We start from the raw sequence: 21,178 nt of genomic DNA, 5'->3' as shown, positions 1-21,178 counted from the left end.
AACAGACAGTTTGCTTAATCATTTATTTTAATGTTTCTCTTGCAAATAACTTTGACCGAACTGGGGGTTTGTTTACAACACGTCTGATTGACTGCTGACTGCTTATGTTTCTTGCCCTGTTGGATGGCAATGTCATTGCTTCATGGATCTCAGCTATTGCTTTTGTGAGTACAAGGTTATCATAAAGGACAGAAACAGTGGGCAAAAACACACAAACATACATCTGAATTACACATACATTATCTGAATTTTTTTTTTGGGTCATATAACCATGGCATACATTTCTTTCTGTTGTGTTCACGTTATTGTAATCATTTCCTATTTCACTTTTTTCAAGGCAAAGCAAAAGCATCAAAATCGCTTCGGTGTGGAAACAAAGAAACATAGAAATCTGATTTCCTGTCAAAAGCTGATCACATTGAAAGGTTGAGCCACGGCCATTTTTTTCAGCTGACCTCTACTGCGCAACATGACTATTTCTCTGGTTGCTTAACTCTATAAGCAGCTCTCTCTAGGTGACTTGTCTGCATTTTGCTTGCATGGAGAACACTTAATGATAAGTTTCTGCTGTTCTATCAAGAGCTCTCTTGAAGGATTGCTATTTGTGACTTTTATAGCCACTCCTGTGGTAACGTGGGGCTAACAAAACTTTATAGTGCTAAGAGTAGGTGGTAATGAAAAAATTCTTGGATTTATGTTCTCTGAGAATTTCACAAAATATCCTAGCCGATCTCGATAACAGCTGTGTTCCCATGTCTTTCTTAGTAAGTTTAAGCAGATATACTTAATGCTAATGCACAGCCTAAATTTAATTAATTTCCTCAGCACATGCACCATTGGCAGCCTACAGTAGCTGAACTGCCAATGACTAATTATCTTGATCCATTTTTACCACCTGTTCAAATCAAGATGAGATGTAAAAGTAATATGGTTCATTGCTGAGAGTTGCTCTGAGAAATTTTGACTTTAGTTTTTTTTAAAAGGTTTACATATTTTGAGCCTAATCTCATGTCCTTCATAATGGATGTGGGTGAAGGATCTGGATAAACCAAGTAAGCAGATCTTGGGATAGCGGTTACCGATAAGGGCAGAAACAAACCTTAAAGCTCAGATATTATATCATATATAAAGTTTGTGAAATCGTTTTCTGCACACTTCTGTATAGGACGAACGTTTTGTTTTTTACATTGTGACACAATTTTTGGTAATTCAATCAACCCAAATCACAAATTAATATCCAGTGTTAAAGTTCAGCACTTTGTATGTCCACTATCCACCCAGAACTCCTCCCTATGACCTATGAAATTAACAAAATTCAGCTGTGGCAAGAAACATTAGTGGTCAAATGATCAGTTTAGCCAGATTATCTAAATCTAAATTTGGAGGTAAAACTGAAGGTAAGTGTCATAATGCCTCATTGCACAAATAAACTGCAGCAAGCACGATTGGAAGTTAAACCAGGAACTTGCTTTGTAAACAGTGATGGATCTTACAATGGATAGTTTGATTAATAATTTTACCACTTGCCTAAATGTTCTCTTGCAAATAACTTTGACGAATCAAGGTTTTTATTAAATAATCTATCCTTGGACTAATTTTTTGCAATGCAAGTACAATTTTTACCTACAAGAAAGTAAGACCCAGAATTATCCTTTAAGTTTTACCTTGTTCATAAAAGCCAAACTCACTTTAAAGGCCATCTGCAATGCTTCCTGATACATATCAACTGCATCATTACATTATATGGCCTGTGTCTATAATCATGGTAAAGAATGCAATGCTGAACTCATACACTTGTTGAGAAAGATTACTCAAAAATCAACTCCTTGCGGTCAAAGAGACATACAATCAGATCTCTACTACAAATCTCTGAAAACATGCAATCAGACAGGAGCAATCAGAAATTGGCAAAACACAAACATAGTCACTCTTACTTTCTGCCTCTCTCATACACACGCACGCACACACACAAACACTCTGGCCCAGTGCACAATGTGTTATTTCATCAGCAGAAACCATACTAACAAAAAAGGACAAGATGATTGTATACTTGTTACTAAGTATGCATTGAGATACACATGTTCCTCGAAATGAAGGGAAATGAATATCTCTTGAATGGTGATCACAAGCAGTGGAGAGAGCAGGATGGCACACAAATGTTAAGCAGATAAGTTAAGAACAATTCCCATACTGTATAAGATTACTGTATGTTGCATCATGTTTCTGGTTGAGACAGTATGAATGAATGCATGTCTAATAAAAATACAATACTAGTGCTATTACTACTAATAAAACCACAGTGAGAGCTGGGATGGGAAAAAAGATACATGATGCCCGGATTAATATTTAATATTTTTGGCAACCTTCTCCTCCTTCAATCCTGTATACAAATGCTTTGTTATGTACGAACTAAAATTTACAAATAAAATGTACCAAAATTATGTGATTTCAGTATTACAGTGGCTTTGATTTGCTGATGAAAATCTTTCTTGTTGTCATGATGGCCATCTGTGTGACCTAACTTAACATGCATGCATTTCTTTTTGAATCAAATGGAAACATGCAGCTGCTAGCCCAGGCAAATGGAATATGGCAGGTTTTTTTCTTCAATTGCAGTCTTAGTGAGTTTGGGCCCCAGGCTAGCTATGTTCGGAACAGTGTGTCATTGTCTGACAACTTTAATCTGGGATTGGCCGCTCCGACTTTTTGACATGGATGGCCAAAGGCTGAAAACCAGCCCCCTTTCGGTGCCACGGGCCAAATATGTTACTGGCCATTGAAAAATTTTGAAATATAAGAGGTACATGACACTGGATGAAACTTCAAAGATGCACTTTGACAATTTTAACCTTATCTTTTCATATTTGTCATTGAATTAAATGCCTTTAAAGGCCTTCAGCATTGTAGTGCTTAGTACTTGCTTTATGCTGTTGGAAAGCTAATTTTACAGCCACAAATCCTGCACCTGGGAAAATAATTATTTTTGCATTCCTGATTAACCTATATTTAAAAAGCACGAATAAAAAAGAAACCCATTATACCATTTAATTCTTGTGTAGAGTCAATGTATTACTGGACAGTTTTGGCACACCATCCCCATGTTAATAAAGATAACCCATTTATTAAACATCATGTGTTTTTTATTTTATTTTGAGCATACAGCTGTAGCAGCTGCATACATAAAATACCATTTGGCATTATATTGTCAGACAAGAGGGGGGAAATATATTTTACTGGAAATTGCAACATTTTGAACCTACATGAGGCCTGATGGAGACATTTTTTGGAGCTAAAATCAAGTGTGCAGACACAAATTAATTTTTTTTGGTTTTTGAATCTAGTGTCCTGGCCTAAATACTGTGTGGTATGGAATGGATCTACCCCTTTATTTATATTGTCAGACTCTCCACAAAGAAAGAGTAAAGAAACATGGATATTATAAAAATATTGTTTACTATTGTTTACTTGTTTAAAGTTACTGTTAAGCAGGCACCTCAAAACTAAAATGTGGTAGAATCCAGAAAGCAGTTTATTTTGACAAGTATTGCAAGTAATTGCATTACTAGGTGGTTTAAACAACTGTGACAAAAATAAAAAAAAAACTAAATGTCCACTGAACAATAGCTTTATTTATAGTCATTTGACTCTCCAATAATCAATTAATATTGTCCTGCAGAGGTGTTTGACAGTGCAGAATATCATACAATTTAAGCAGTGATTTATTCCTGGTCTAGAATGAGATTATTGTACTATTTCCACTTTCCAGGCAGTATATTGCTTGGGTGATTGGAAAGATGTGTACTTCTAAGCTTGGCTGAATGAGAGACTGAGCTACACACGTGCCTCCAAACATTTCCATAGTGCCGCTGACTGACTGGTACTGACACACTGCATGTTGGATATTTTACTTTTACTACAACTGTTGGAACACTGTCTGCTGTTAGACTGTTGGTCTTTTTATCAGTCCAGCAGACAAATGGGTGGTCATAGTACCTTTGTATCTGTGTGTAAATGCACAGACTCATTTGTGATGAAAAAAGTGATACATTTTAACATTTGGAGTAAATGCATTAAGTGCAGCTCAGACTAACAATTATATATTACTCCCACCATGTCTGATGTGCTATTATCATAATGTCTGTTTCTTTATTGAGAGTTTATCTGCTACTGTTCTCATAATGTGGTGCAGAACTGTAACAAGACAATATGCATTTCACTAAAAGCTTCAATGTAAGTGTTCTGTCTGAAGGAAGTGTACTGGTAATCCTTTCCTCCTGCCCCTCAGTTGGAACTCCAACACTTGGCACTCATCTTGATGATCTGTCTTTCATAAAAAGACTTATCTACCTTAGTACCTTCCATAAAGCCATCCCAGGTATTGAAGAAGCACACTGAATGCAGACATCTGCATTTAAAAAATATCAACACAAAGCTTTGTTTACCAAAAGGAAGGCGACAACGTGTGTAGTTGTTTGTCATATTCAGTTTTCTGGCATTCATGAAATATTTATTCTGTGATCACAATGTAATACTCAATACTCAAAACCCACATTGCAAGTACAAGTTAAAGTGCGATACCAGTGTGTTCACACTGCAGTTGCATTTGTCTCCTTAGAGTAAGTCTGCATTGATTTTATTTATTTTGCTTTAAAAACTGATTAGGGCATAACAAAAATTTTACTTTGACAAATGTTTACTGTTACATAGCGTAAGCAAGTATCAAGTATATGCTTATTAATTTTAAGAACATATGGAAGTGAATTGAAACAGATGAATGGCTGAAACTATGAAAGTAAAACATTAACATATCTAAAAACATAGAAGCATAATTAAAAAAAAATTAAGTTTAGCTCTGCTGTTAAGTGAAAAATCACTGGTATGGTCGTTTAAGGCAAAAAGTATTTGTGAAAGTACCCATAGGTCATATTCAGTAGACAGGTTATACAGTGAAAGGTTGTCCAATAATAAACTGTAATGGTTACAAGCTTTGGCCCTTGTTTTTTTCCCTTTGGTTCTTCAAATTGGCCCTCTGACACACCTCCCCCTCTGGACTTACATGCCTAAAATACTCTTTTGAAATGTTGAAAAAAAGCTTCATGCTGCAGCTTTAAACAGCCCACCAAGATGTCAGAAGTGCTTTTTCTGTAGCACCTCTGACAGTGTCCTCGGTGGCCAAGGCACACGGTTGTTGTTGGCCATTAATTAGTGTAAAGCCCCCTGCCTCCACGTACCATCTTCCAGCATGTCAGAATTGTTTATTTAGCACAACAGGAACAATTAAGCAGCTGACAAGGCAGCCACTATTTGAAGTGCTTCCTACTACCTGCACTGGCCTAAAACACAACTTAGCAGACACCTTGCAGCACCCTGCTGCCTTGTAACCTTCAGCAGATGCCTTGAAATGCGTTTTGTAGTATGTTAGCGTATTATCATAACCAGATGCCCACCCTACCGCCCACTTCTGCACATGTTTGAAAAATGAGGTTCAGTCTTGAATATTAAAGATGCCATGGTTCATTTATTTAGGGCTATGTTTGGGCCACCAAGGGATGCTGATTTGAATCTCGTTTGTTAAGCTGTCTATCCTTATCTGTCAGCATCAGAGGATGCAATTTCTCTCTTCCCACCTCATACTCCTTGTCTCTTAAATGGCAGGGATATTTAGAGGTGCTTGACAACTGAGGCATGCAAATTAGCAGTTGATGTTTCCTGCGTTCTTTTACTTTCTTTCCCTTCTCACCCCCTACTCCACCCCTTAGTCGGTCCTTTTAGCCTCTCTGAGAAGATGTTATTTGTGATGCTATTTTCAGAACTATGTAGGAGGAATGTATAAGTGGGGATTACAAAGACTGTATCCATAAGTTTTCTCTCAACCTCAATTGAAAGCTTGGCAAAACAGCAGCCTCTTTTTGATCTGGTGTTTTCTGGAAGAGTAACATTAGCAGCCCACACTCCATTTATACATGGTGTGATGGAGTAACACAGCAACATATAACAGCATAGATACATCAGAATAAGTACAAATTCAATTATTGTACTATAAAAGTGATTTAGGAGAACCCCCAACATCTTTAAATGTAATTTAAAGCCTCATATTGAACAACCTGTTTATAATAGCGGTCAAAAAGTGGGATGTTGATGCAGTGTGATTGTTTTCCAAATTAGCTGAATTAACTGAATTGGCTGGTTATTCCATCTACTGAGAACATCAAAAGCCAGGACTGGCTTTTAATGCCAGTGTGGCTGCTGTGTCGGTCTGTTATAATTTCTTAGGTGGGTCGCTGCTGAGTGTGTTTTTGGTGAAAAGTAGACAAGCTGCTGGGCAGAACAGTCACATTAGTAAACACCTACAGTACAGTGTGTGCTCTTACATAACCCCCTCCACCCTTTCCAATTGTGGTCTGATGTGATATACAGTATTGTTTCTCCGCTACTGACACATGAGTGGCATAAACATTTCAAATATAGCTAGTAAATTGTTCATTTGATTTTTCACTTTGACTGACTGACTGTGTTTGTCTATGGTTCCGTGTAGCCCAGAGCATGTGTATGTGTGTGTGTTTGTGCTTGTGTAGCTCATCATAAAAAATACTACGTTGGGGACCGACATAACTTGCGGCCACCACTGGCAAGCTGCCAAGTGTTGTTTTTGTAGCAATCATTTAAAATAAACCAAAGCCACTCAAGGCTTACCATCAAGCCCAACAATGGATACAACCCCAAAGCAAAGTCTGATATGTTATTACTGTAGTTTTTCAAATCAAAGTAGCACAGAGCTACAAAGAATCCATTTTTCATTCTTCAGGCAGAGATATTGTTTGTGATACACGGAAGTGCAGCAGTCTAAGTAGCGGCTGATGACAGATGAAGGCCATGACCAATTTTTTCTCAGCCCACATGCTTGCTGAGCAGTTTTCCTGGTCACTCAGTTGTATTTGTTCCCACTGACGCACATTAAGATATCGTTATCTTTTGAAGACATAAAAAATAAAAACCTCATAAAAGTTTTAAACCTACAACAATCAAGGAGACTTTACTAATTTTTCATAAAGGCGTCCACAGTGTTTCTGATATACTGTTGCATATATCTGTAGCTTATGTCTACATTTTCTATTTTATTTATAACTTTTAATGTCCTAGTACAATGTCTGAAAAAGTAAATATACTTTTGTGAAGCACAAATGTTAGTTTTTTTTACTGCTTTTCATCCTGTAAATCAATCTTGTGTTGTCTCACATTTATTTTGCGACCCCTTAGGGCACCCCTACCTACAGGTTGATAATATAAACACCCATTAATTTTCTTTGTATATATCCTTCTATATTGAGTTAAATGTTCTGCCTTCTTTGAACTGTACTTTAAATGTGGCCAGCTTATTTTTTTTTTTCTATAAATTATTGCCCTTCTTGAATCATTTGCATTGTTTCTGACACACAGTAGCCCTGATTTCATTTGTGTTACCTGCTAGCTTGGAGAGATAGACAGACTATACTGGGTATATTCTCACCCTTCGTTCTCTTACATCCCACGTGTGCTAATCATTTCTGTAGCCTCCCTCTTGGTTTCTATTAACACACCTGGAAGTCATTTGCCTGTTTTTTGCATTTACCAATACAACAGTAGTAATCTATGTGTTCTTGTCTTTGTCCTGTCCAGTGGTGAGTCAGAACCTGGTGACAGACAATGTGTCGGTGGTGGAGGGCGAGATGGCGATCATCAGCTGTCGGGTGAAGAACAATGACGACTCCGTTATCCAGCTGCTCAACCCCAACCGACAGACAATTTACTTCAGAGACATGAGACGTGAGTATTGTACATTATGACTTACATCACTGTCATGTGTGTCATCATCTTTATTTAAGCTGTGTCCTTTTGTACACAAGTGTCCTTTCTTAGGTAAGTAAATATTTTTTGTTTTGATTTGAGGAAAACAACGCTGATGTGGAAAGAGCCACGGTCTCAAACTCTGAAAGCCATTTATACACATGTTTCATTAAAAGCCTTATTTAAAGCAGCCAATTTTCAATATAAATTTTAATTTTTTTCCCCTTTCATTTTGCAACAATGCAGCTTGCATTTGAGAGTCTTCTGTGACACAAAATTAGATATCAACATGAATTTAACAGGCTTATCGGACTATTGTTATGCTGTTTTTGTTTGGCTTTGTTTCCAGACAGTAGTTTTGATTTGGAGTTTGTTTGTTTGTACAGTATTTTGGCTGTCAGTGAATGAATACAGGGTCAGTGTTCGTTCCACCACAAAAATGTAACATGAACCTCCCTTGAAATCATTTCTAAATGCTCCCAAGTCGTAATAACAAGAGGGTTTCCAATTTTTCCAGCATGGCATGAATGCAGCAGCATTATAAATAACTTTAAGAAACAACTTTAACTTAACATAATATATTATATAACAAGAATCCATCTTAGTGACATTTTTGAAACAATGACAGCTTGCAGAGTACTCATAAATGATGACTAACTCTCACTGAAAAGACATTGCAAGACCTAAAATTGTCTTTGTCTGTAAATTTGTCTGTAAAAGTGTGTCTTGTTACATTTTCACTAAACATTCCAGATTACCTTCCTGCTGTTGATATAAAGTGCAGTTGTAGCTGTAAAAATCATGTCTGTAATAACTCATCTAAGGGGTTATCGTATGTCTGTCAGAGCACTAGCTGGTAGCAGACACTGTGCTGCTGCAAGAGAGAAGTCATTCAGCGCAACCATTATGTGATTGATATGGTATGCGTTTAATTATAGTCTAAAGCAGTTTGATGTGATCAGATGACTTGAAAATCAATCCCAGTGAGGCATTTATTGATGTCAGCTTTACGGGTTCATTTTGCAAGTAGTTACAAAATTAGATAGACATTTGACATATCATTTACATTTGGAATAATTTAATCAAGCCGTAGTTGGAAGAAAAAGCTGATAAATTAAGACAAATATCATAAAATGTGTAGTTTAACCAAACCATGTGAATGGAAGCAGCAGTACAGTTGTATAACATTAATTAATATCCTCTTACATTACTTGCACTTCCAGGGAGCTGCATTAAGTTTGACCCACATGTCTACAGTAGCATTAATACAGAATGAGGTTAATACAATCTTCCAAACATGTTTCACTTCCAGCATGTCTGTTTTAATAAAAGTAGCTCATTTCCCTAAACATTTAATGACCTTTTGTTTATTCTTATCCTGTCCAATTATCGTGTCACAGCTCTAATTAGCTGTGTTCAGTTGGACATATTCAGTTTCTCTGTCTTGTCAGTTGTCTTTGTGTTGTTGGGGGTTTTTTTGTGTGTGTTTTAAGCCTCTGTTTTTAGAATCTTGACCTCAGTATAGCATACAGTACAGTAGACCTCTGTAACTATATGACAGTAGCATTACATTGTAAGTTCAATGTGTACAGAAATTTGTGAACTTACAAATTCATTAATTAGTTTTCCAACCCTGTCTCATAAAATGTCTGTTCATGTGAAAGTAATTTTTATGAGAATATTGGTTGTGATGGAAAACGATTTAACGAGAACAAGCGTATATAGATTTCTGTAAAATGTTTATATCGATCAATTTTAAAAGTTTACTTACCATTTTAACTTCTGGCAACTACAGCATGATTAAAGTTTTTATGGTTAGGTTTTGGCAAAAAAAAGCACTTAAGTTCAAGTTAAGTTTAGGAAAAGATTGTGATCGTAACCCCACTTTTTCAGTATTTAGCCAAAACCACAATTATTCCCTTACCATAACCAAAAATTTCAGGAGACTACACCTAATAGTGTAGTGTAAATAGTGTAAATTTTGCATGATGCAGGTCATCAACTATGGTCACTGGTGGCTCTCTGAAATCCTCCCTATGACTTCTGTATAAAGTTGCCACACTTCATGGATTAGAAAAAAAATATGCCAGTGAACGTAATCAGGCAGCAATTATGTTTCCTCCAAATTGTGCAAATCAAAATAAAGTAAACAACTCTTTGTAGGAGACAGCAGTTTGGGCATTCTGAAAGTGCATATTGGAAAGCATTAGTTTGAGTATTAGAAGTCTGAGGTTTAAGAGCAGGGAAGGGTTTTACTTTTGTGTGAGTATTATTTAAGGAAGTATGTGTGTAATCACTTCTATAAAAAACAAAATAGATCTATCAAACTCCAGTGCTTGCTGTCTTAAACACAGGAACAAGGCAAACGTGTTAGATGACAAGCATTATTTGGCTTTAACACTGACATGGAGTGTAGCTGTTATTTATTTTGAAAATGGCTGCATTTTCTCTCCAGAGAGGAGCGGAGAGACACTTCTAGTGTGAGCACAAGCATTGACTAGAGTGGCTGCGATCAGCTCCGGCAGCCACGATGCAAACAGACAAGGTGGACTTTCAGAGTGAGGGCCCCGTGATGAAGCTCCACCCACACTGTGCTGAGTGTCTAACTCCGCCCCCAAGCCTGACCTATACTAAGCTTGTGCCGTGTGTGTGTGTTTGTATGTAACTCGACTCCCACACGTTGGCACTGAATAAAGGTGCATTCTCCAACTTTTGATGAAAAGAGAGAGAGTTTAAGCAGAGAAAGAAATGCTCTATTTTTATTTTGAATTTTAATAAAATAGATTTACCACATAGTCATTAAATAAATCCAACTCTAAACATTATCTGAAAAAAACATTGTGATTCTGATTCTGAAATTTTCATACAATTTGAATGTGATGAAGTTCCCTCTAGGGTGCCCTTCCAGTGGAGAAAACTTGATGAATTGCCCTTTAGGGAGCCATTCCAGTGGAGAAATTGCCAACTACTGCACCACATACAGCTGTGCCCTTTTTTTCTTTTTTTCCCCCCTGCCCCTTAAACAGCTACCACTGCGTAGAAGTAACTTTAATGCACAGTTTAATGCCTTAATACCAAGATTTAAATACATACTAGAAAACATATGGTGCCACAGTACTCAAACATGGGGATGAGTTGTGAGGATCAACTCAGTGATAATGACATGCTGACAGCAGACCCTAGTGCAGTATCTTAAATTATCATAAAACACTTAACATCATGGACTGAATGAGAACACCATTTGAAACACAGACTGAACATGTAGGCAGACCCCTTTGTCAGATGAGTTTAAAAAAACAAACAAACAAAACAAATGATATGCTGCCAGGGCTTCTACAGCTAAAGTATGCATTGGCTCCAGAGATGGTGAAACCAAAACCGGAGCTAAAATGAAAGAGATTATTGACATCAGGTGGACAGAAACAACTTTAAAAAATGGTTTCTCTAATGTTTCTCTGTGTCTGCTGGAAGTAGACAATTATTTGCTGAGACCTTGGCCATAAGAACTTGATAAGCTGATGGGAAATGAGGACTTGTGTATTCCTGAGTTTGTTTCATATATAAAACAAATTTAAAGCATCAACATAATTGGTTAGAATGGCAAAGTTTAATTTGCAAATTCTTATTCTAAAATATCTTTGTGTTTAATGCCTACTTTTGATATGAACTATGCAGACAAAGTTTGCTGTAATGCCCTTTCTGCTTTTTTTGAATGAATATACATAAATATATAATAAAACGGCATTAGCTGCATCTTCTTCAGATGTTATGGCATATCATAAACTGTTTGTGCCGGTCTGCTGTGCAGTTGTAGTACTTTTTTTGTTTGACCTCAGCTGTTGGAACAAACACGTACTGTACATGCACTCATGGCTGAGTTCTTTCTACATTCTGATCCATCAGAGACTCCCTGGCCCCCTGTGAGGTGAGTGTCAGGCCGTCCTCCCCACTCACCATCCCCACCTTAGTTATGTTCACCGCCTTACAAGCACACCTTCCACACACTATACAAGGGCACACTCACAGAGAGTGAGGGCTCATGTGTATGCTAAACCGAACTTGGTATTTATCTGCTGTTGTGCTGTGCCGCGATGAGCCGACTCCCACAAGCTGGCTGTCAAGGGCAAGGTGTTCTTCTTTGACGGTGGGCTCCTTGATCTCCTGTGATCCCTCCCAGGCATCTTTGCCGCAGCTGCATTGCTTCATTATGACATGGCCTCCACCAAGCAGCCTCCAAACAACATTGGCCCCTTCAAAATATCACATCTGCCATCTCCGTCTGAATCCACAGTGGTGGATTATGTTTGAGTGCGAGATGTAGAGAAATAAAGGATAAAGAGACAAAAAGGAAGGAGTGCTAGGAAACTGGCTGCAGTTACATACACAGAGTAACTTGACTATTGGTCATCCTACTGTTGCACTTCATGTCGACCTGAAGTAGTTCCGATACATTCTGCAGATTCGGGAGATAGATGCACTGCATTTTATGGTACTTCCCCATCTTTGTGCCATTGCTCCAGATGCTGATGTTATGTTTAAAAAGACTAAATGTAAATGCTCCGTATTTGTATAGCACCTTTCTAGTCTTTGCGACCACACTACATCGCATTCACCATTCACTCACATTCATACACTGAGCCTAAGTGCTCAAACAGAAACTAACATTCACACACATTCATACACTGGTGGAATAGCTTCTGTTTTGCTTGTGTTGGCTTCTTTACTACTTTCCAGGAAGGGGTGTGTGTTTTTTTTTTTGTTTTTTTTACCAACCAAAAAGTATAGTATGCAGTATCAAATACTGTCTAATACAAAAGTTTGCATTAAAGGTCTGGTCAGAATTGTAGTTTCGATAACTTCCAAAAAAAAAATCCAATTCCAAAAAGCTGGGGGACTTGAAAAAATGAACGAAATGGAAAGCAGAGTGCCAGTTGCTTACGCATATTTACATGTTATCTGAAAAACACAAAGCTAGGGAGATTCTGATTGCCCCACCCTGTGTTCTGTTCTGGACTGATTCCATTGCCCGCTTACTCTGCTCTGGTGCCAATTCTCTGCTCCACCTGTGTCATAACATTTAAGAAATCGTTTCATTGGACGCTAAATTAATATACTATGCCATCAATATTTAAAAAATCAAATCAATCAAATTACTTTTGTGTCAGTGCCAGATACTGCCGTATAGGTGATGTATAGTGCAAGCTATACAAAAACACTTGGACATCGATTTTGATTTCATGGGGACTTAAAGGTGTTGCATTGATGCTGTTTGGTGCAGCTTAAATGCACCCCTGTACTGTATATTCCTGTCCACAGATGTTCTACTAGAAAAGTAGTATGAGAACGTTGCGTCGCCATGTTTACCTCACAAGACAAACATATGATGCTTTAGAACACATTGTTGTTTTCGCTGCTGTTTTTATAAGCACAGATGGTGATGTTTCCATGGCACAATGACCTGTTTAATATGTGAATGCTGTTGTGCTCCATTCACAGTCAGAAGTAGCAAACACCCAGCAGGAAGGTTGTCGCTCAAACTGCCATATGTTTTAGGGATACATACATTTGTTTTTGTTTTTTTTAAGACACAATACATCTTTCAGCAGCTAATGTTGATGTCCGTGCCATTACCAATTATAGCTTTTTTGCATTTCATTTATTACCAATAAGACAACATTATAAACAGGTGATATATATTACATAAATTGAAAATGCACAAATACATTTAGTTGTTGTTGTTGTCATTGTTTGTTGCCTATATGTCTCATATGTCTTCTTATTAATCACTAGTCTTGCATTATTCCTAACTGGAGGGCTTGTTAAAAGCCAAATAGAAATTTAAAAGGGACTTATATTTGAAACCATGAATTAAAAGTTAAAACTGTTGTGCTTCTTTGCTTCATAATACTAATATTTTTAATATTTTTAACTAGGGAGAGGTGACTGGTCCCCTTAAGAGAGAGAAAGTGTATAAGCACTTCATACCACTGGTGCAGCTTCTAATGCGTCATCTTTGTTATAGAGCATCTTTGACACAGCTACATGGTTACTTATAAAAAAGCTAAGAGGAGCACTTGAGCACTCACACACAAACATTGCCCTTGTTCTCCTGTGGAGGAGGGGAAGATTGCAGCTTCTGTAGCAGTGGGTGATCTGTCCACTGAAGGCCAGCAAGGTTCAGGGTAAAAGGCTTCATGTGAAAACAGCTTAATGAGGCAGTTTGGAGGGAAAAAAATATCTATGAAATATTCCCATGTGAAGGGCCAGATTGGACCTTGCAATGAGACTGAATTTGACCTGATTATTTTAATGAAAAGAGAAACTCAAAAGCAATTGAGTTTACTGTGATTAATGGTAACTTGAACTTACTGAAGTTATTTTTCAAAATTTTGAATTGTGTTAGGCCAACAAATTACAAAGACTGCCCAGCTGAAGAGTGACTGAGGTTGTGTAGCGCTAGCATGATGAATGTTGAGTCGACAGCATCATCTCGCTGTGTATCATTGAATCAGTCAAAAATGCTGTGTTCCACACCCAAGCCAAATGAAAAATACCACACACTGGCCATACCGTCATGTCACACCAATGCTAATAACCATGACTTTTGGCTCTCTCTGAGTCAGAAATGCGTGTGACCTGGATATATAACAAGACTTAACAGTTAGATCATCTTCACTGTTAAAAGGGGTCTAGCATGTTAATGTCAAGTAGAAACAGCAGGAGGGAGTCCAACTGGAAAAGGCTGACTGAGATAAAGAATCATTCAACTCACTCTTAGATTGAGTATTTAAAACAGCTCTTCATGTTGTGCATCTGTCTTTAAAGATGAACATTTTTTTATTGGATTTGCAGCTGGGTCAATCACTTGGGATCAGAACCCTCAAAGTAGAGAGCCGATACATCATCATCTTATCATGTTAGAGTTACAAAGTGGTTTTCTATTTAGACAGCCAGCGGACATGGAACAATATGGACATTACTTTGAAGTCGTGTTTCTGGCCAATTTGGTCTCCACCAACTCTTGAGAAAAATATCTTTCTCTATCTTTCTTTGCTCTATATGGCAATTTTGACCTTTTTAACCAGTTGTTTAGTTCAGCTCTTTGCTGTTTGATGGTGAGCCAATAAGAAACAGATTTTTTAAACCAAAACAATGAGCTAAAATAGGCTAAAAGCTAGATGGAATTGCACAGTTGGCTAATAAATGTCAGTCGTTTGGTTAATGTTGACATCAAGAAATATAGTTGAATAGAGCCTTTATTTCAAAGAAACATTCTAATTAAGCAAAGCATGGTAAAAGACACAAACATTTGTAAACAAAGATGAGATTGAGTGAGATATGATTATCTATCTATTGATCGACTCCAGACTGTCCAGAACTCAGCTGCCAGGCTTTTAACCAGAACAGAGAAATATGACCACATCACCCCTGTTTCAGCTTCATTACGCTGGCTCCCAGTATGTTTTAGAAATGAATTTAAAATTTTATTGATCGCTTTTAAAGCTCTTCATGGCCTCTCGCCCTGTTGTATTTCTGACCTTTTAGTCCCATACACACCAGCACGTACCTTGAGATCCTCGGGCAGAGGTCTGCTGTTTGTTCCAAAGTCTCGCCTGAAAACTAAAGGGGATAAAGCGTTTGTAGTCAGGGCCCCGAGGCTCTGGAACAGCCTGCCCGAGGAAATCAGGTCGGCTGAGTCAGTGAAGTCCCTTCTTAAATCATACTTTTATAGGGAGAGCCTTTGCCAGTTTTATTTTATTTTATATAAATTTTATATTTACTCTAAACGTGTATTTTAGTTTCTTAAGTGTTTTCTTGCTTTTATCATGTATTTGTTACTGTGTTTTATTGCCTTTCCACTTGTTAAAGCACTTTGTAACTTCTTTTTGAAAAGTGCTCTACAAGATAAAGATTATTATTATAAGATTAGATTTTAAAATCATCCTCACAGGAAACATTGACGGTTGCAGCAAATAATAATAGGATGCATCTCAAACAAATAGGGTAGGCTTTATATAAATATAGACAATGGGGCATATGGCGGTAGTAGCTAAGTCTGTAAGGATAAGGCTGGGAACTGGAGGGTCGGCGATTTCGAGGTCCAGCTCGGAGCTGCGGAGTATGGACTGGTAGCTGGAGAGGTGCCAGTTCACCTCCTGGGCACTGCCGAAGCTGACATCTCTCCGTGTGTTGTTGATATGGGTCCTGTTTGTGCATGTGTGTGTTTCAGACCTGTGTGTATAATACTAACAATAAAAAAATCATTGAATTTCCCCTTGCGGGATTAATAAAGTATATCTTCTTCTACTTCAACATTATGCTTGTGAAATGTACCACTAAAAAGTTTTGCAAAAGGGGACCTTTTACTGAGGCAGGACTTATTAAATGAAAAAGATAACATGATTGATCATTATGAGTTGAGAAAGGACTCTAAAACTCTAACCATGCTAAATATAATACTAAAGAAACAAGAGAACAGACAGTTATTTGATTGCGCTCAGCTGTGCCAGATAGACAACTGCTGAAGCAATGCTAAATGTTTCCATACTCTGGATATAGATGGTGACTACACCATGGTGATTTGGAAGACTGGACTTCACCTAGAGTGGGGAGGAGGTTGGTTGTAAGAATGTAATTACCCTCCGCCCCACCCCGTCTCACCCACTCTGACACCCAATAATAAAACTTTGATGTGCTCCTCTCAAAAAGTAGCGGCAGCCACTAATCACAATTGATTGCAGCCACTTAGGCGAGGCGCACTCATCATCTTCTGCTCTTTCTGGATGGGAGTCATCCTCGGCTGAAGCTGGAGAAAAACGATATTCAAATGAAATGCGGAAAAAGAATGAAGATGAATCAAGAGAGAGAGAGAGAGAAGAAGAACGCGAGATGAATTAAAATCATGCAGTCAGCAGAGGTGAAAAGGGGGAGAAAGAGCCATTAGAGGATGTATTGATCTCGATTCTCTTGTGCTTTGTTTTAAAATGTATTTTCACTACAAATCTAAACCACTTCACTGTCTGCTACATTTCAATGGTGAGATCACAGTAGCTTAATGGATGATAGCTTGTGTTTGCAAGTCTGCTATGAGACTCATGAACAGCCTTTTCCTGTTTTCTCTCTATTTGAATGTAGCATTTGGAAAACATGAAATGTGTTTTTATCACCACTCAAGGGGTCAAACTGAAAGGGGTCAAATATGGAATATCATCTTGTTGTATTAGTCATCATTTTCTACTGTCCATAGATATACAAAGAAAATGCATTGTAGTGATGCTATATGATGCTATGATATTAGTGTCCCTAAATGTAGATGGTATTGCAATTGAAAAAAGTGACCATATTTTATTTTAATAATCAATAAATGGCCAAAGAATGGTTAATGAAGTGTGAAACTCTTTAAACATCCTACATTTACATTTTCCTGAAAAGTGCTCTATTTCGGTTGCGTAAACTATGACTGTGAGACATAGTCTCCTGTGCACATGTCGAAGTGTCCTTGAGTAAGACACTGAACCGCAAATTGTCTCCAATGAGCAGGCCAGTGACTTGCATGGCAGCTGCGCCGCCATCAGTGTGTGTGCGTGGGTGAATGAGAGGCTTTGGAAAGCACTTTGTCCAGCTCAAGCTGAAAAGTGCTATCTATACACAGTCCATTTAGTATTTAAAAAAGTGCTGACTGGTGATATGAGATGGGACGTGATTCCAGGATCACAGAGTCTTATGCAAACATAATTGGATAGGCTCAATTTTTTTAATACTGTACTCACATGCCATATGTATGAGTTATTTAAATTTTGCAGTAAAAAGACTATAACTTTTGAAGATACCTGCTTTTTAAGACGCCCGTCCATCTACTCATAAATCCACACATTTATATACATGGCACTAATGTAACACTATTTACTGCTCTGGCACTCAGTGTTGACATTGTCATTGTTTGTTTCTGCTGGATCTTCCTAGTTTTCCTTTATTTGGATTTGACAGTGGTAGACATTCACAGTATTGTAAACACGCATTCATAGAGGGCTCACGGCATACAGAACAATAAGATTAATTAAAGCTGGCATGCTGTTTATCGGCAGTAATCAACATGAACAGTATTACTGCACTCAGTAACTTGAATAGGGAGAGGAAAAGTTGGACTTTCACTTTGTCAGCTACCTCACAAAGTCTCCTTGGCTGTACTTCAGAACAGCTCTACTGTACTTTCTTATCACTGCTTTTAAATTAGTTTCATCGCCATCAGTTGTAAAAACTGACAGATCAGATAATTTACAACCTTTCAGAGTTTGGACAGACTTTTCTTTTTTAAGACTTGACTATCAATTACCTTTGTCAGACATCTGCAATGTCCTTCTCATGCTATCAGATATGATAGAACAAGAGTAGATCAGGGCAAAAAGAACATGAAGCTAAAGGTCACCCTTCCATTTTTGTCCAAAGTAGACAAAAAGAGTGAAATATGTATTCTAGTATGCTCTGACGTAATAATAAAAGAACTGTCTGCAGTGTTGCCCAGCTCACCTTCTCTTTTCCAGGATTGACAAGTTTTTTCCCCTGAAATGTACCACTATGTTCCACCCTGCTGTGTGAACCAGGCTGTTCTCCATCATCTGTCCTTGTCCTTTCTTTGAGCCTATAGTACTGTTGTCCCAAACCTTGAGCATGGGGAACTGTGTCCTTGACACGGTGACTCTGTACCTCAGTGTTTCTTTTCAGTGTGTATTAGAAAGTATTTATTCATTCAGCTCATGCTTATACCACAATGCCTTATTTAGAAGTGATACATAAGAGGATTATGAGATCTCTGAGAAATGCTTTTGTGAAATGGATTATATCTGATTGGTAAGGATTTTGTCAAATTGTTGACACACCAAATATTTCATTCAAATATTAATGGATGTTCCCCAGTACAAAGTGTGAATTGTTTGTAATTTTAACAACTGAGACAACTGACTAAAGAATAATGGTCCTATGTGCATTTTTACCACCAGGACAGTTACATGCTTGTCTTGTTTGTCTAATAGTTAGATACAAGTGATTAGTTATTTATGCAGTTGTGAATCCAGTTACATCTAAGATTCTTTGTTGTAACATTGCAGCATATTTGACGAAAATATATTTGAAGTTTTGTTATTGTCTTCTGAAGTATTTGTAGTCTGGCTCCAGGGCAGTAAATCACCACCCAAATCTCTGCCGGCAAGATAGATTCTTCTGGTTAAAATTTTTCTGGTACTGTTCAAACTATGGTTGCTGATGGTTTCAAATAAATTCCACAAATTGTTAAAGTTGTCCTACAAGGATCAATCAGAGCCACACTGCTCACCAAACATATAAAATTTATTTTTCAACTGCAGTGTCCAGTTTTATACTGATGACGCCATCTTTTATGCCTCTTTCTCATTGTAAACCAGGCCTTCTCCAGGTTACAATCTGCTTTTTGTGACTTTCGGACCTCTTTTATTCTTTTTAAAGCTTGTTCTAGATGCCTAAAAGACAAAATGAATAGATGAATTTCACTAGAACACACATTTGCTGTTCTCATATTGAATGAAAACAAAAAAAACAGAGGATGTTTCTCATTTAACAACAGAAATGCCAATATACCCATTCTACTATCTACACTGAATTAGTGAGATGCTTACAGTGCTGCCACTACCCTTAAACCATTGAAATGCCATTTACCACAATGCCCTTCAATTCATCTGACATATCGCCATCATAACAGTAGCAAAAAAAGTTAAGAGTATTTCTATCTTCAGGCCACCTCTGCCTCTGAAAACAGATTGTATGCTGTCTTCGGTCAATCTGTATACTGCAGCATTGTTATATTTGAATATGGGAACATTTAATTCAATTAAATCATTAGGATTAGAGTCTGACCTCTCATTTTAATGAGGTCTAACAAGGCTTTTGAATGAGCTACACTAATTAGGGGCATGCTATTAATGTGCTACAATAAGGGCTTCATTGTGCTTAGATAAAAGAAACTAATAGCTGCACTAATGGAAACCAACCATTCAAGTATTTTTCGGGCAAAGTGAAGAAATAAGAATCATTCAGCATCATTCCAACTTTTGTTTGTACTTGTTAAGTATTTGTTGTTTGGGGTGTTGTGAGCAAGATAATCGAAGACAGAGAGAAGTGGCAGCATCTATTTGGCAAAACAGAGCATAAACCTATGTTGAGATGGATTTTTAAAATTTTGGATGCAGATTTTTTTGTCCACATCTTTGTCCTTATGTGGTGACGAAAAGCCTCATCTCCTGTTAGACTTAGGAATCACTGAAAATGTTCTGATGTTCTCGTTTAATGATGCATAAAATAAATCATGGTGATTGTTGCTCCTCAAAGGTGGTCTCCCTCTCTATGGCCATACAGAGGCAGCATCTTCTTTCTTTTCATCATCTGTCAAACCATAATGTAGCCTGGCAGTTTTTCTATCTATTTATGTCTGTTTTGGGGTGTTCTGTGTCAGAAGTTTCCATGTGCTTTAAGCTTTAAAGCACATGGGTTGAGTATACAAATCTATATTAAGAGAGTCTAGAGTGCAAAGAGCCTGGAGTTACTGTCAATCAGAGCAGAATTTATCAGTACATCAAAAGGGGATGGAAACGGGCAAGCTTTCATCTTAACCACATGTTGTCATTGTACATTACAGCCGATAGTGTGCTTAGGTAGGTGGGCAAACAAGGTGAGGCAAGATTAAAGTGGCTACAGATGAGGAAGAGACAGGATTTATGGATTTGTCATCAATTGCTCTTTAGGCTGTATACTGTTACATCAAAATATTCTTCTCTATTGAGGTAGTTTTTTTTTTCCTCACTGGAGTGTTCTTTGAAACATGCTTAAAGTCGTCATGACACACATATTTCTTTTTACACAACCACATCTACACCCACAGAAAGCAGTACTGCTGAATGGCTTTTGGGTTCGGGCTACTGAACCAAAGCAACTCAGAGAACCCTCTAATAAATAATAAAAATAAAAACAAACAGACAAAAGACAATAAACCCTGTATAGTTGTTGTTGTATAATTATTTTTTTTTTTTACCTAAAATGACTAAAAACCATTTTGAGTGCTGTCTCCCATCTGTTAAGCTTGGTGACAAGAAAGAGACAAGAAAACTAGAGTTTTTCATTTTAAAATTAAAGAAATTGTAGAAATACAACAGATGATTGTAGTAGTAGAAACACATTTACTTATTTTGATCATCTAAAATTAAAAAGTCATATTGCAGTAAAAATGCCAAACCTTCCCTTTTTCCTCTTTTTTGTTTATGAAGATTTGTAAACTGAATATTGAAGCCTTCCAAGCTTTATCAAAGTTTGTTTTTTATGCTTTATGCAT

At 37.4% G+C, this 21,178-nt stretch overlaps 1 protein-coding gene across 6 annotated transcripts in view; it reads left to right on the top strand.

Annotated features, from left to right (window-relative positions):
- cadm1a (cell adhesion molecule 1a) overlaps nt 1–21,178 on the top strand; it is a 391,315-nt gene that overhangs the window by 293,019 nt on the left and 77,118 nt on the right. For all 6 annotated transcript variants that reach the window (XM_038708106.1, XM_038708107.1, XM_038708109.1 and 3 more), the window contains one exon: nt 7,657–7,803. In XM_038708106.1, coding sequence (XP_038564034.1) covers nt 7,657–7,803 — 147 coding nt within the window. The remainder of the gene's footprint in view (nt 1–7,656; nt 7,804–21,178) is intronic.

The sequence above is a fragment of the Micropterus salmoides genome, unplaced genomic scaffold, assembly GCF_014851395.1.
Source record: "Micropterus salmoides isolate LMB-PRFRI ecotype aquatic unplaced genomic scaffold, ASM1485139v1 Ms_hic_scaffold_9, whole genome shotgun sequence".
NCBI lineage: Eukaryota > Metazoa > Chordata > Actinopteri > Centrarchiformes > Centrarchidae > Micropterus > Micropterus salmoides.
The sequence above is the reverse complement of the archived record's forward strand: the minus strand, read 5'-3'. Positions and strand labels throughout refer to the sequence as shown.